At 59.5% G+C, this 11,722-nt stretch overlaps 2 protein-coding genes across 7 annotated transcripts in view; both read right to left on the reverse strand.

Annotated features, from left to right (window-relative positions):
• Nucleotides 1-10: 10 nt before the first annotated feature.
• Epn3 (epsin 3) lies at nt 11-9,430 on the reverse strand. 5 transcript variants are annotated; one of them, XM_023717905.1, is made up of 11 exons: nt 8,225-9,026; nt 7,865-8,004; nt 5,601-6,271; nt 4,485-4,603; nt 3,505-3,585; nt 3,164-3,292; nt 2,276-2,375; nt 1,619-1,888; nt 1,356-1,493; nt 1,024-1,260; nt 11-920 (listed from the first exon to the last, which is right to left on the reverse strand). In XM_023717905.1, exons 3-11 carry the CDS (start codon nt 6,130-6,132, stop codon nt 598-600), a joined length of 1,929 nt encoding a protein of 642 aa, XP_023573673.1. In that variant the 5' UTR covers nt 6,133-6,271; nt 7,865-8,004; nt 8,225-9,026; the 3' UTR covers nt 11-597. The 5 variants fall into 5 exon arrangements, with proteins under 5 accessions (XP_023573673.1, XP_023573675.1, XP_023573672.1 ...); XM_023717907.1 differs by lacking the exons at nt 7,865-8,004; nt 8,225-9,026 and adding an exon at nt 9,142-9,430 and having other exon boundaries at nt 1,356-1,427; XM_023717904.1 differs by lacking the exons at nt 7,865-8,004; nt 8,225-9,026 and adding an exon at nt 9,142-9,430.
• Nucleotides 9,431-9,817: 387 nt separating this feature from the next.
• Nucleotides 9,818-11,722, reverse strand: part of Mycbpap (MYCBP associated protein) — a 19,247-nt gene continuing 17,342 nt past the window's right edge. The window contains exons 17-19 of one of the 2 annotated variants that reach the window (XM_023717901.1): nt 11,322-11,467; nt 11,020-11,193; nt 9,818-10,245 (exon numbers count right to left, since the gene is read on the reverse strand). In XM_023717901.1, the coding sequence (XP_023573669.1) occupies nt 10,150-10,245; nt 11,020-11,193; nt 11,322-11,467 (416 nt within the window). In that variant the 3' untranslated portion in view covers nt 9,818-10,149. The remainder of the gene's footprint in view (nt 10,246-11,019; nt 11,194-11,321; nt 11,468-11,722) is intronic. The other variant, XM_023717902.1, reaches the window with a different exon arrangement.

An 11,722-nucleotide genomic window follows, 5' to 3' on the forward strand; every position in this document is an offset into this window, starting at 1 on the left:
CCACACTTGATCCAGTTTTGAGCAAGGAGCCCTGCGCTTTCATTTTGCCCTGGATGCCAACAAATTCTGTGGCTGGTCCTGAATGCGAGTAGCAGGATTATCTACCTCAGTGCCGTGATTAAAGTTTTTTGCCTAAAGTGCTTAGTCCACTAAGTGTGCAATACATAAAACAAGTCCCTGCTGTCCCGGGCTGTCAGGTCACCCCCCACTGCCTCTGGGTAATGAATGAGCCACAACCAGGGAGCATCTGGAAGGCCGAGTGCCAGGCTGACAGGAGATGGGGTGGCACGGGAAGAAAATGGGAGTATCTGCACTCGGGACTGCGGCGTCATCATTTCCCCGGCAGCAGGTGATCCGTGCTATGGTCCAGAGCCAGCTGCCACACCTGGCAAAAAGTCCATTTGGTAAAAGCTGAGGATCTGGGTTCCAGTCTTTATTGTGTGGGCGTGGTCTTGGCGCTCCGCGGAGTGGTCTGTCTCTTGGGTCAGGAGCCCTAATCTCACGCAGTCCACAGAGACCCAATCAGTGCTCAATCTGTACAAGCGCCCCGCCCAGGTCCAGAGGGGGCGGGGCCTCGCGCCGTAGCCGTCCAGGCAATCAGAGGAAGGGGTTGGTGCCCGCCTGCCGCGATGCGTCCAGTGGCCCAGCCGAGCTGGACGTGGGCAGCAGCGGTGGTGGCAGGCTCGGGGCCAGTGGGGCAAAGGCACTGGCCTGAGGGAAGGCACTGGCCGAGACAGGGAGGGTCCTGCCAACCGGGACGCTGCTGAGTGGAAGGGGCAGGGAGGCACTGTAGGTCATAGAGCCCAGGGGTGCCCCGAGGGGTAGAATGGGCACAGGCGACCCAGTGCGCATCTGGTTCAGGGTGGGCGCCACCTGCTCGCCAGCACCAAATGGGTTGGTGGAGGATGGAGCGCTGAGACCTGTGAGAGGGGTGAGGGGAAGACACGGAGAGTCAGGTCCTAGGGCTCGGGCAGGACCCCGGAGAGCAGCGTGCCAGGTGCGCAGGGCCCCGGAGCACCCTACCTGTCAGGAAGGGGTTCCTGGTTTTTGCAGCTTGTGGTGCCTTGATCAGCGAATCAAGGTTGACCAGGGAGGAGGCCGAGGGGCCCAGGAAGGACTCGGGGGTGCGACGGGCAGGGACCTCCTTACTTGGGGGTGCGGGTGAAAGCGCCTCCCCCAGGACCCCCAGATCAAAGGCATCAGACTCCTTTGTGCCATTCTGCTTGGAACTGGGGCTAGGCTCTCCGAACGGGTCTAGATCTGCGAGCAACAGAATAGAGGTTGTTGGTGGGGAAGAGGCAGCTGGCCTGGGGTCCCCCACTGCCAGAGCCTCAGTATCCTGGCCTTCTGCTCACCCACGGGGCTGCTCGGCTTTCCAGAGGGCATGGTCTGGGCACCCTGCAGCTCTGCCTTGGTCTCTGTGGGTTCTGGGGTTTTGGCAAAGGGGTCAAAGGTCAGGACACCACCTCCAGCTAGCAGAGAAGAGAGAAGAGCTGCAGATAGGGCAGATGATGGTTGAACCCCAGGCCAGGCACACAGCCCCTGCTGCCCTTGCAGCATTGGTGGGAGTGGACCCAGAGGTATCCAGCCTCTCATAGCACCCTTTGCCTCCACCTACCAGGGGTGTCCGAGGAGTCCTTGGAAGCCCCCCAAGGGTCAGCCCCAGTGCTGGAGAGATTGTGGTGGGGAGAGTTTGGTGCCCAGGGGTCTGTGGCAGGGGGTCCGGCAGGCAGCACTGGGGTCCTGCCCCAGGGCTCCGAGGAGGAGAGTGCAGGAAGCAAGTCCCAAGGCTGGCTTCGGGACAGGCTGTTTCCTGAGGGGACTGGAGACCAGGGGTCTGCAGAAGGTCCCCAGGAGGAGCCGCTGGGCTCTGTGCTTGGCCTGAGACCTAGAATGGGAGGAACAAAAATGTAACCCAGACCCCTGCAGCTCTCATGCAGGCCAGCTCCCCACGCTGTGGAGGGGGAGGTGTGAGGGTCTTGTCCCAGTGGGAATGCTGCTGCCAGACCACTCAGTGAGCAGGAGCCTATATTCAGCGGGTCTTCTCAGCAGCCTGGACCTCCTGCCACCACCTGGCCCGGGCATCAGGGGTCACCGACCCCATGGAGATGGGCCGGGTGAATGTGGACAAGACATCTGCTGTCCCAGTGCCCCAAGCTTTTCATCTGAAAGCCAGGTAGCAGGGGGGAACCTCAGCTTGTCAAGGTGGCAGTTTTCCAGCAGATAGCTAGAAAGGAAAGGGCCCTCTGGTACCAGCGGGAGGCGTGTCACCAACCTGTGTGCCCACCAGGAATGTCCCATGGGTCAGCAGAGCAGTGAGTAGAGGAAGGTGCAGGGGCAGGGCCAAAGATGTCAGCCAAGTCCAGGATGGAGGACTGCAGAGGGAGAAGCAGCCGCAAGTGAGAGGTGGGTGGGCCCCGAGGGAGGCCAGGCCCTGACCTGCCAGCCTCTGCGGCTGCTTCCTGCCTTTATTCATCCTACAAACATCCCTTCGTGATCCTTGCCTCTGTCCAGCGCTCCAGGTTCACAAAATGCTTCCTCATCCACCGAGTTCCTGATTCTTCTAAGAATCCCGCAGGCAAGGGAGGGCAGGTGCTGACCTATTTATAGCTGAGCCCTTGAAGCCCGGAGAGGGCGGTGTTTCGGCTGAAGTTGCACAGCCAGGGAGATGCCAAGCTGGGCTAGAACCCAGGCCAGCAGAAAGGACAAAGATGGCGACTGGACAGCGAGGCTTTCTCCCTAGCTCTGTGTCCAAGATGTTGGACACAACGGCCATGAGAAGGGGACAGAGCCCCACCTTGGGGCAGCAGGCGCAGCATGGGGCGGAGTCTCGCTTGGGAGCCCATGTTTTCAGCACCGGATCTCTGACCCAAGCCTCAGTCTCCGTTTGGTCTCTGATCATCTAAAGCATCACAGCTGGAGCTGCTCCCAGGTGCCCGCTGTGCAGAGAACCCGAGGCTGGCACAGTGCTACGTCCCCAGCCCCTCCAGGGTCTTGACCAGGATTCTGGCACTGCCTCCTGCGTTGCTGTCAGCTCTGCTGCCGGCCAGCGCAGCACAGGACCAGAGACTGCTATGTGCGTGTCACCACCTTGTCTCCTTTAATACACAAGTGGCGCTTCCTGTGCTCCCAGCGTTGGCCATGCAACTCCACAACTCCCTACCTGGCTGGTTTTCAGCTTCTCTTCCTCCTTCCTGTCCTCTCTCCCTGACTCTCTGTCCTTCCGACGGCGAGCCGCAGCCCCTGGACCGTTGGCCACTGGAGAGTCTTCTCCTCGCCAAGACCTCACCTCCTGCAAAAAGCACAGAGGAGGAGGGGCATGAGCAGCCCAGGCTGGGCTCAGGGTGACCTGGGCATCCAGACTGGGGGCAGGGACAGAGGGAAGGAGGCGCCAAGGTTAGAGCAGAGGAGAAGAAGCCAGTTAGTGTCCCGTAGCGCCGTAGCACCGCCACCAGCACCTGCGCCGCCAGCACCTGCGCCGCCAGGACTTGGCCCGTGTACTACCTTCTCGTGCTCCTGCTGGCTCAGGCGCAGGGCCAGCTGCAGCTGCAGGTCCTCGTCCCTGTGGGAGGCTGGGGGCACTGGCTGTGAGGAGGAAGACAGTGGTGGACTTGGCCTGGTGCTGCCAGCCCTTGGCCAGCATAGCCCTGCCAGGAGCCAAGATGGAAAGACAGAAACATCCCCATGCAAGCGTAGGGTAGTCAGTGAGGATGGGCCTTTCTCCCTGCTTTCTGAGAGACAGCCACAAGGTCAGGAAACTGATGTCTTCCTTCTGGGTGCCCTGAGAGCAGCCCTCGTGCTGCCACAGGAAGCCCAGCTGCTTCCTACCCTGTCTGCCCAGATCCATAGAGGTGGCGGCAAAGAAGGGGACATCAAACCAGGGGTGGCCTTAAAAACCTGTAATTGCAGGATTCTGGGAAGCTGAGGCAGGAAGATTGCAACTTGGAGCCCAGCCTGGACAACGAAGCCAGGCCTTGCCTCAAAATAAAAGACGGTGAGGATGTAGTTTAGTGCAAAGGCCCTGAGTCAGTCTCCAATACCGAAAGGGAAAGAAAGGAAGAGGGAGGAGGGGAGGAGGAGGAGGAGGAGGAAGAACAGGTGATAAAGGAAGAGGGAGGAGGGGAGGAGGAGGAGGAGGAGGAGGAAGAACAGGTGATAAAGGAAGAGGGAGGAGGGGAGAAGGAGGAGGAGGAGGAGGAGGAAGAACAGGTGATAAAGGAAGAGGGAGGAGGGGAGGAGGAGGAGGAAGAACAGGTGATAAAGGAAGAGGGAGGAGGGGAGAAGGAGGAGGAGGAGGAGGAGGAGAAGGAAGAACAGGTGATAAAGAGACAGTAGCAATCAGGGGTCCTACCAGGACAGCTCAGGGGAGCCCCACCTTGGGCCCGGCTCAGGACACAAACAGCGCCCATGTTGTCGCTGGAAGCCAGAGGTGGCTCTAGGCCCAGGCGGGGGGCCTGCCCTAGGCCATGGGGTGCAGGCCTCACCTTCTCGGCCTCCTCCCGGCTCATGGCCAGTGCCAGCTGCAGCTGTAGCTCCTCTTCTCCCGACGTCTGCGGCCGGGCCTGCTCCAGGTCTGAGGCGTAGCGGGGGGACGAGGAGGAGGCTACAACAACCATCATGGATACTGTGACCAAATCAGGTTCCTTAGCCCCCACACCCTTCTGTCTCCCAGAGGCCTAAGGCTCAGAGAGGGAAACTGAGGCAAGGGGAAGCAGTGAGCCAGGAGGCAGCAGGCCAGGCACCTCCTGTTAGATTCCCAGTACAGGGGGCTTCTTGGCAGGGGCAGTAGTCAGAGAGGCTGGACTTGAACCCAGGCACCCTCCTTCAGCCTCTGGACTCCTGCACTGGACCTCAGCATGCCTGGGGCCAAAGCCGAGCTCCTGATCCAACAGGTCACAGCCTCAGGACCCCCAGCAAACTGCCAAGGGCTTTATCAATAGGCCATTCTGGGGTTCCTCAGGCCAGGGAAGCCCCCACCACTGGGAAACAGAGCCAGGAAAGGCCAAGTAGTCACCCCGATTTTTAAGGGCAGCGCCCTGAAATGGGGGCATGAAGGAAAGGTGTCTATATCCAGGCTGAGGCCATGGGCACCCTTGTGTGAGGTCACATTTACTTCCCAAACAGCAGAGAGAGGCAAGATTCTCCCCATTCTACAGAGGAGAAGACTGAGGTGCTGATTACTGGTTGCTCAGGTTGCATAGCTTGGAGTGGGCATAATAAAGGGTGTGGAATACCAGAGCCTGAGCTTCTGCCATCATGCCATCCTATAAACAGCTAATTAGTAACTGGGCACACTGCCGCATGCCAGTAATCCTCAGCTCAGGAGGCTGAGGCAGGAGAATCCCCGCAAGTCCAGAGCCAGCCTGGGCTACACAGTGAGTTCAAAGCCAACCTGAACTACCTGGTGAGACCCTGTCTCCAAAACAAATGAATAGCTAGTGAGCAACAATGACACATAAATAATGACATGTCCCTGTGGCTCGTCTGCTGAGCACCTACAATGTGCCAGGCACTGTGCCCAAGTCCTCAGAACCGTTAACCACAGCTCAGAGTTGCAGAGGCTGTACTGGTACTTGGGCCCCGTGGAAGGCTTCACTCACAGTGGTAGGACGATGGGGAGCCCCGGGAGAAGCCCAGCTGCCCGCTGCCAATGCCTGCGCCCTCCAGCGCCATGCGCTCCTTGGTCTTAAGGGCGTGTGTGCGCTCCTGCCGCAGCCGCTCCTCATCCCTGAGCAGGGCCATGACCTGCTTGACCTTCTCACGCACATTCACGCCCTGGTCCTTGCCATCCCGGTCGATGTACTGGAAGTCCTTGAGTGTCTGGATAGTGTAGAGGTTCTCGCGGCACTGGTGGGCCACGCGCTCGGAGCCCGTCTTGAGCAGGTAGTCCAGCAGCGTGAGCGCCTTGTACACATGCCGCCAGTTCTTGCCACTGTCATTAAGCCGCCGCCACAGCATGCCCATGACCTCCGCGAAGGCCACCGTGTTGAAGGTCAGGTCAGCGATCTCCGCCATGAGCGAGCTGGGCGGGCCCCAGGGGTCATTGCTGGTGGCCTCCCGCACCTTGATTTCCGCCTCCGAGTAGTTGTGCACGATGTTCTTCACCTGGCGTCGTAGCGCCGAGGTGGTCATGGCTGGGGACCTGGAGGTGGGTGGCCCCCGCCCCCGCCGGAGGTGGAGGGCCGAGGGCCACTGTCGAGAGGTCACTGTCTCGAAGGGCGGGCCGCCGTGCACTCAGCAGGACGGCCGTGTCTGTGGGCTCCACATGGGGCTGCGGAAGAAAGAACAGCTAAAGCTCAGAGACAGTGGCCCACCCTGCTGATCGCTGAGCCACAGGCTACTCGAGCCCAGCCAGCCGTGTCCCTGCTGTTGGAAACAGTGTCCCAAAAACTCACTTTGGTCTTTTCATTTTGAGACAGGGTCTCACTATATAGTGCAGGCTGGCCTTGAACTCACTATATAGCCCACAGGCTGGCTTCTGACTCACAGCAATCCTCCTGTCTCAGCCTTCCAAGTGGGGGGATGACAGGCATGTGCCACCATAAAGTCTAGCACTTGTATTTGTCTCATGGTGTTTGTAATTCAACAGGCACTTCTAACCAGGCAGGCCCCTGTACACGGCCATCCCCAAGATGCTGTTCCTGCTGTCACCAATCACAGATAGGGTAGGAGGCTCAGCAAAGGGGCCCAGGACTTGTCCAAGATCACAGAGCGGGGGTGAGGCCCAGGAACCCCCACTCCCAGATGGGTGGTTTCAGCCAGGACCCTAATGTGGCTGTGGGGAGTGCCCCCTTGCCCAACCCGTTTGCCTCCCTCCACCTTCCTGCCCAGTTTGTGCCTGTGACCTTTCTGGCTTCTCCTTTCTCCTGTGGCTAATGTTTGTATTTTGATGGACTCAACACATATTTCCTGGAGGCCTTTTCTGAGCTGGGCACGATGCCAGGCCCCGGACACGCAGTTGGCCGACCCACGTCCAGGCTCGCCCAGGAGCACAGAAGACATGGGCGAGGAAGTTCAGGGGAGACTTCCCGGAGGCGGCGCTGGCTGAGAGGAAACTGGAGGCCCAGGGGAGTGGGGAGGAGGAGGAGGAAGGAACCAGCAAACCAGGGAAGGATGTGGGCCCGGCCAGTGGCCAAGGGCAGGCATCTGTCACGGACACCTAGCTGCCACTACCTGGCCACCTCCACACCCACCAGAGCACAGAGGGGACATGACCTGCCCACATCACACAGCTTGTAGGTAGAAGGGCTGGGACTGACACCTAGGCCTTGGTAAGACTAACTAAACCCAATACTTCACCCCGTCACCTAGTTTGGTAATTAATTAATCTATTTTACCATCTTAGGCCCAACTTCACAGCCCAAACGGAAGCTCCCCAAGGACGGGGAGTCCCCACTCTCCACAGCTCCAAGTCCTGTCTACACAGAAGGCCTTGTATAGCTCAGCAGAGGGTGGACAGGGGCTAGGGCCAGGTAATATCCAGTCCCCCTAGCCTCAGGACCAGGACTGAGAGAAGTCCTCTCTCAAGCCTCTCAGTGACCCCACCATATCCATGTGGCCGTACTGTGCAGAGGTGTCACCTCCTGGCTGGGGCTGCAGGGAGGGATGCCCCCATACCCAAAGACATCGCACCTCCTGGCATCATCCCCAGTGGGCCTGGCTGAGTCTCCTCCTCGCTCCTGGGCTGCTGGAGGCGAGAGGCAGGCCCCCAATAATCTTGTCCTTCCACCCTGACACCAGCCCTGGACCCAGTTCAAAGGGGGCCCCCTGCAGGCCTCAGCAGGTCCCGTCCCAGCCCAGGAGCCCCAGAACAGGAACCCCTGGCCCAGAGGAGATGGGGCCCGCCCAGCTTGGAGCTGCCTACCTTCCGTCTGCCGTCTGTCTTTCTGTCCAGCCAGCGGCGGACTCTGTGGCGCTTCCACAGCCACAACTAGTTTAACTCCTGCCCTCCCCTCTGGCTGTGACTCAGACCTGCCTTCACCTCCCAGTGGGCGGGCGGGAAGGCTGGTGGTGGCAGAGTGGAGATGGGAAATAATTGTGCTCAGAGCCCGCCCCAATGCATGCCTCTCCCTGCTGGCTGCTGGAACCAGCAGAACCAGTCCAGCATCCCGACTCCACCAGAGCTGACCCGGCCCAAGTGCCCTCCTCCCTGCTGGCCCCTGGGTGGCTGGAGCCCGGGTGACCGGCAACGCTGGTTTTTGCAGGAGAGAGCTCAGTTGCCCACCTGGACTTCGCTCCTAGGAAGGAGGTGGGCTTCCTCAGAGCACCTTCAAATGTCTGGGAAGGGAGAGGTCACAGGCGAGGGAGGGGCTTGACCTTCGCCTAGTGTCTGAGGGGACCCGGGAGGAAAGGCAGCAGGCAGGAGGGAGCGGCCAGCTGGGAGCCCTGCCAGCGGGGTTACACGCAAGGGTTTTATCGAACACAATATGCCCAGGCATAAAAGGCAGTGAAATCCAAACCTGCTGCCGATAAGGCGGCTGCGGCAGCCCCAGACGGCCGTATGGAATTACTGCAGTGACCTTGAGCCAGACCCTGCTGGGCACAGAGGAGGACGCGGAGCAGCCAGGGCCCAGGAGGCCCATTTTGAGCTGGGAGAGGCAGAGGCTGGGCTGGGAGGGGTAGAGGTAGAGGGGGAGCTTTCTTCCCCCACTCAGGGTCCCAAGAACTTTGGGGGTCTGGGGGGAGGTGGCTCTTCTTAGTTCCTGGAGGACAAGCAAAGGTCGGGGGACCTGGGAAGGTCCAGCCTAAATGTCAGCGCTGGGGAAGTGGATGGTACCCCCACCTCCATGTGGGGGCTCAGAGGCATAGAAGAGAAGCCAGATGTGGCTGGTTACATGCACGTGTTTGTCAGAGCCTCTGTGTGGTACCCCCTTCCTGTCCTTGGTCCCAGACCGAGCACCCAGGGTGAGCAGGGGGAGGGACTGGCGACGCCCATCCTCAGAGCTGTGTCCAAGGGGCAACCCTGAGGCCAGACCTACAGCTACCAGTTTAGAAAGCCACCACGGGTCCTGGATGCCAGCACAGATGTTTGGGGCACAGGTAAAAAGCCCCCGGGTCTCTCTGGGCCTGCCCAGCCCTAGTGCCCCCCGCCCCGACTAAGCCCCAAGCCTGCTCTCTGTCACCAAAGGCACCATTGCTTACCCCCAGTGCGGGCTCCCCTGGCCCCAGCCTGGGCCCCAGCAGCCTCTGCAGCAACCCCACGACCCACGCCGCGGAGGGAAGGCACAGCCCCGGCAGCAGCTCCAGAGCCATCCACAAGGGGCGCAGACCCCCCAGCAGGGTAGCGCAGGGTCCCCGAAGGCTGCAGCTCTACTCTGCCTGGTCAGCTCCTCTTCTCCAGCCAGCAAGCGAGGGATACTCAGGAGGGAAGTTGCTCAGCTGGCCCGGCAAGTCTGCCCTGGCAGTAACAGGACACAGGAGGACGCCACCAGGCGGGCAGGCAGGCAGCGGCCGGGTTAACCCTTGCTACAGCTACCAGGTGGGGCGGGGCCTGCATCCTGAATTCACTATTTGGGGACCCCAAATAGTGGGAGCTAGAGCTTGTGCCCACTCCCAAGCCCTCCCTCCCCTCCTCCTGGGGCTGCAAAGGCACCAAAGGAGAAAGTAGGGGGACTGTCCCCCCACTCCACCCTCATACCAACTCCATCTCTCAGGTTCCAGGAGGGAGAGTGTGCCACTCCTCTGGGACTGCTGGTCCCACAAAATACCAAATGTGAACCCCAAGGGCTCTGGGCTCCTCCCAGTCTCCCATCTGCGCTATCTCTACTCTGTCATCCATTCTGAGTGGGTTACTGTAAGAGCTGCCAGGTATAGCAGGCAGTGCCATCCTTTTTCATTTTTTCTTTCAGAACTGGGGGCTAAACCCAGGCCCTTTGCAGGGGCCTTTTTTATTTTTTATTTTGAGACAGGGCCTCCCTGTCACCCAATTGCATTGCCCATCCTGCCACCAACTTGCTCTGGTCCTGGGCCATCCAGGCCTTCTCCAATCACCAGCCAGGTGGGGCTAGCTGCAGACACTGGGAGGACCTGGGCAGTGACTGACCCCGTGTGCACCCAACACCCAGCACATGGGCACAGCACAAGTGCTGGAAACATAAATGTTCTTTATTGACCTCATTGTTACCCAGGAGGTGGCGAGGCCCAATCCCGCTAGACATACAGCTGTTCCTCCGTAGACTTCACTGGGCTGAGCGCATCAGCCAGCACCAGCAGGTCGGTCACCAGTGTGTTCAGCAGCCCGTAGACCTGGAGGAAAGTGACAGACGTCACAGGCGAAGGTCTGCTCAGTGGAAAGCACTTGCATGTTCGGCTGCATCGTCTCACAAAAATACCCAAGTGGCACACGCCTGGCATCCCAGCACTCCAGAGGCTGAAGCAGGAGGGCCGCTGAGAGTTCAAAGCCAGCCTGGGCTACACAGTGTGGTCCTATCTCAATACCAAACAAGAAATAAAAACAATTTCTTTCCTTACATGTTACCCAGTCATGGTATTTTGTTGTAGCAACAAAGATGGACCTCACAGTGTTCTCCTGAGGATTACAAGGGATATCCAATGGGGGGCAGCTAAGAGAGAAGTGTCCTCTTCTCTGTCCCTTAGTCTGACCCGCTGATGCGTGAGGCTGAACCAGTCCTCCATTCAAACCCCATGTGACTCTGTTCCAAGTCCTCACGATGGCCAGCAAAGCCCCACGTGGTCCCTCCATGCTCCTGTCTGCTGCCACCTCCTCTGTGTCAGCCGCTTCCCTGGCCCAGGGTACCCCTCTCCCTTTTCAAGATTTTGCAGGATGCCTCTGGCTCAGCAAGGCCCAGCCTGCCCCACCCGGCCTCCCTGCCCTGAGTGACCCCGGCTGCCAGGCTCTGTATCCACATACTTTGCTTGGGGTTCTCATTCATGAGGTCTGCCCTGCTCACGAGGACGCCCGCTCTCCGTGGGCTGGTGGCTCTGCCTCGGTCTGGCAGAGCTTACTAGTCATACTGGAGAGTGAGGTGCAGGGGTGGGGGTGGGGGACTCGTTCCGCACCTCTGTATGCAGCCGGTGCGTATATTTCTCCATGACCAGGGGATCGATGGGCTTCTGAGATGCCCTGACACCATCAGGCATGGGGTCTTCCAAGGAAAGCTTATCGCGACTTGTAGACTTGACTACTTTCTTGTCCTCCTTTGCCTTCTGTTTTTTGCTGTTCACGCGGTCCTGCTGGGGGAGGAGGAGTTCCTATGGCTCCTAAGGTGGGCCCCAGACACTGCACAGCGCCTCTCTGGCACCACTGCCCCCACTCAGGCCAAGTCCAGGACCCTCCCGCCCATTCAGGGCGCAGATGAGACCTCCTTCACGGGTGTCTTGGCTCCTTTTTTGTCCTCTTTGTCTCTGATTCCCAGTTGCTTCTTCTCCTGGGTTGTGCCTTTCCGTTCCTCCTTCCCAACTCTCCCAGCTGTCACCTTCATTTCCATGGTGGGAACTGATTTCTGATCTAAGGGAGGGGAACAGAAAGCGATGCACCCTGCCAGCGACACACCCTGATGACTGACATTCTAGGCTGGGGACACAAGAGTGAAGGCGACAGCCCAGGGCCCTGTTCTCTGCAGCTCCTACAACTGTCTCATCTGAGTTTGTCCCAAGAGACTGGGTTCCGGGGCTGGTGAGATGGCTCAGTGGTCTAAAGCACCTACTTAGAACAAGCTTAGCTAAAGCACAGGGACCGCGGTTCAATCCCCCAGCACCACAT

This window comes from Octodon degus, unplaced genomic scaffold, assembly GCF_000260255.1.
Source record: "Octodon degus isolate 3935 unplaced genomic scaffold, OctDeg1.0 scaffold00056, whole genome shotgun sequence".
NCBI classification, from domain to species: domain Eukaryota; kingdom Metazoa; phylum Chordata; class Mammalia; order Rodentia; family Octodontidae; genus Octodon; species Octodon degus.

Bases quoted from the DNA above. Each gene is read 5' to 3' on its own strand.
- Epn3 (XM_023717904.1), bottom strand. From the start codon at position 6,132: ATGACCACCTCGGCGCTACGACGCCAGGTGAAGAACATCGTGCACAAC. The intron at 1,889-2,275 runs GTTGGTGACACG...CTCCCATTCTAG, and splicing joins CATTCCTGGTGGGCACACAG to GTCTCAGGCCAAGCACAGAG. The intron at 1,494-1,618 runs GTAGGTGGAGGC...CCCTATCTGCAG, and splicing joins GGACTCCTCGGACACCCCTG to CTCTTCTCTCTTCTCTGCTA.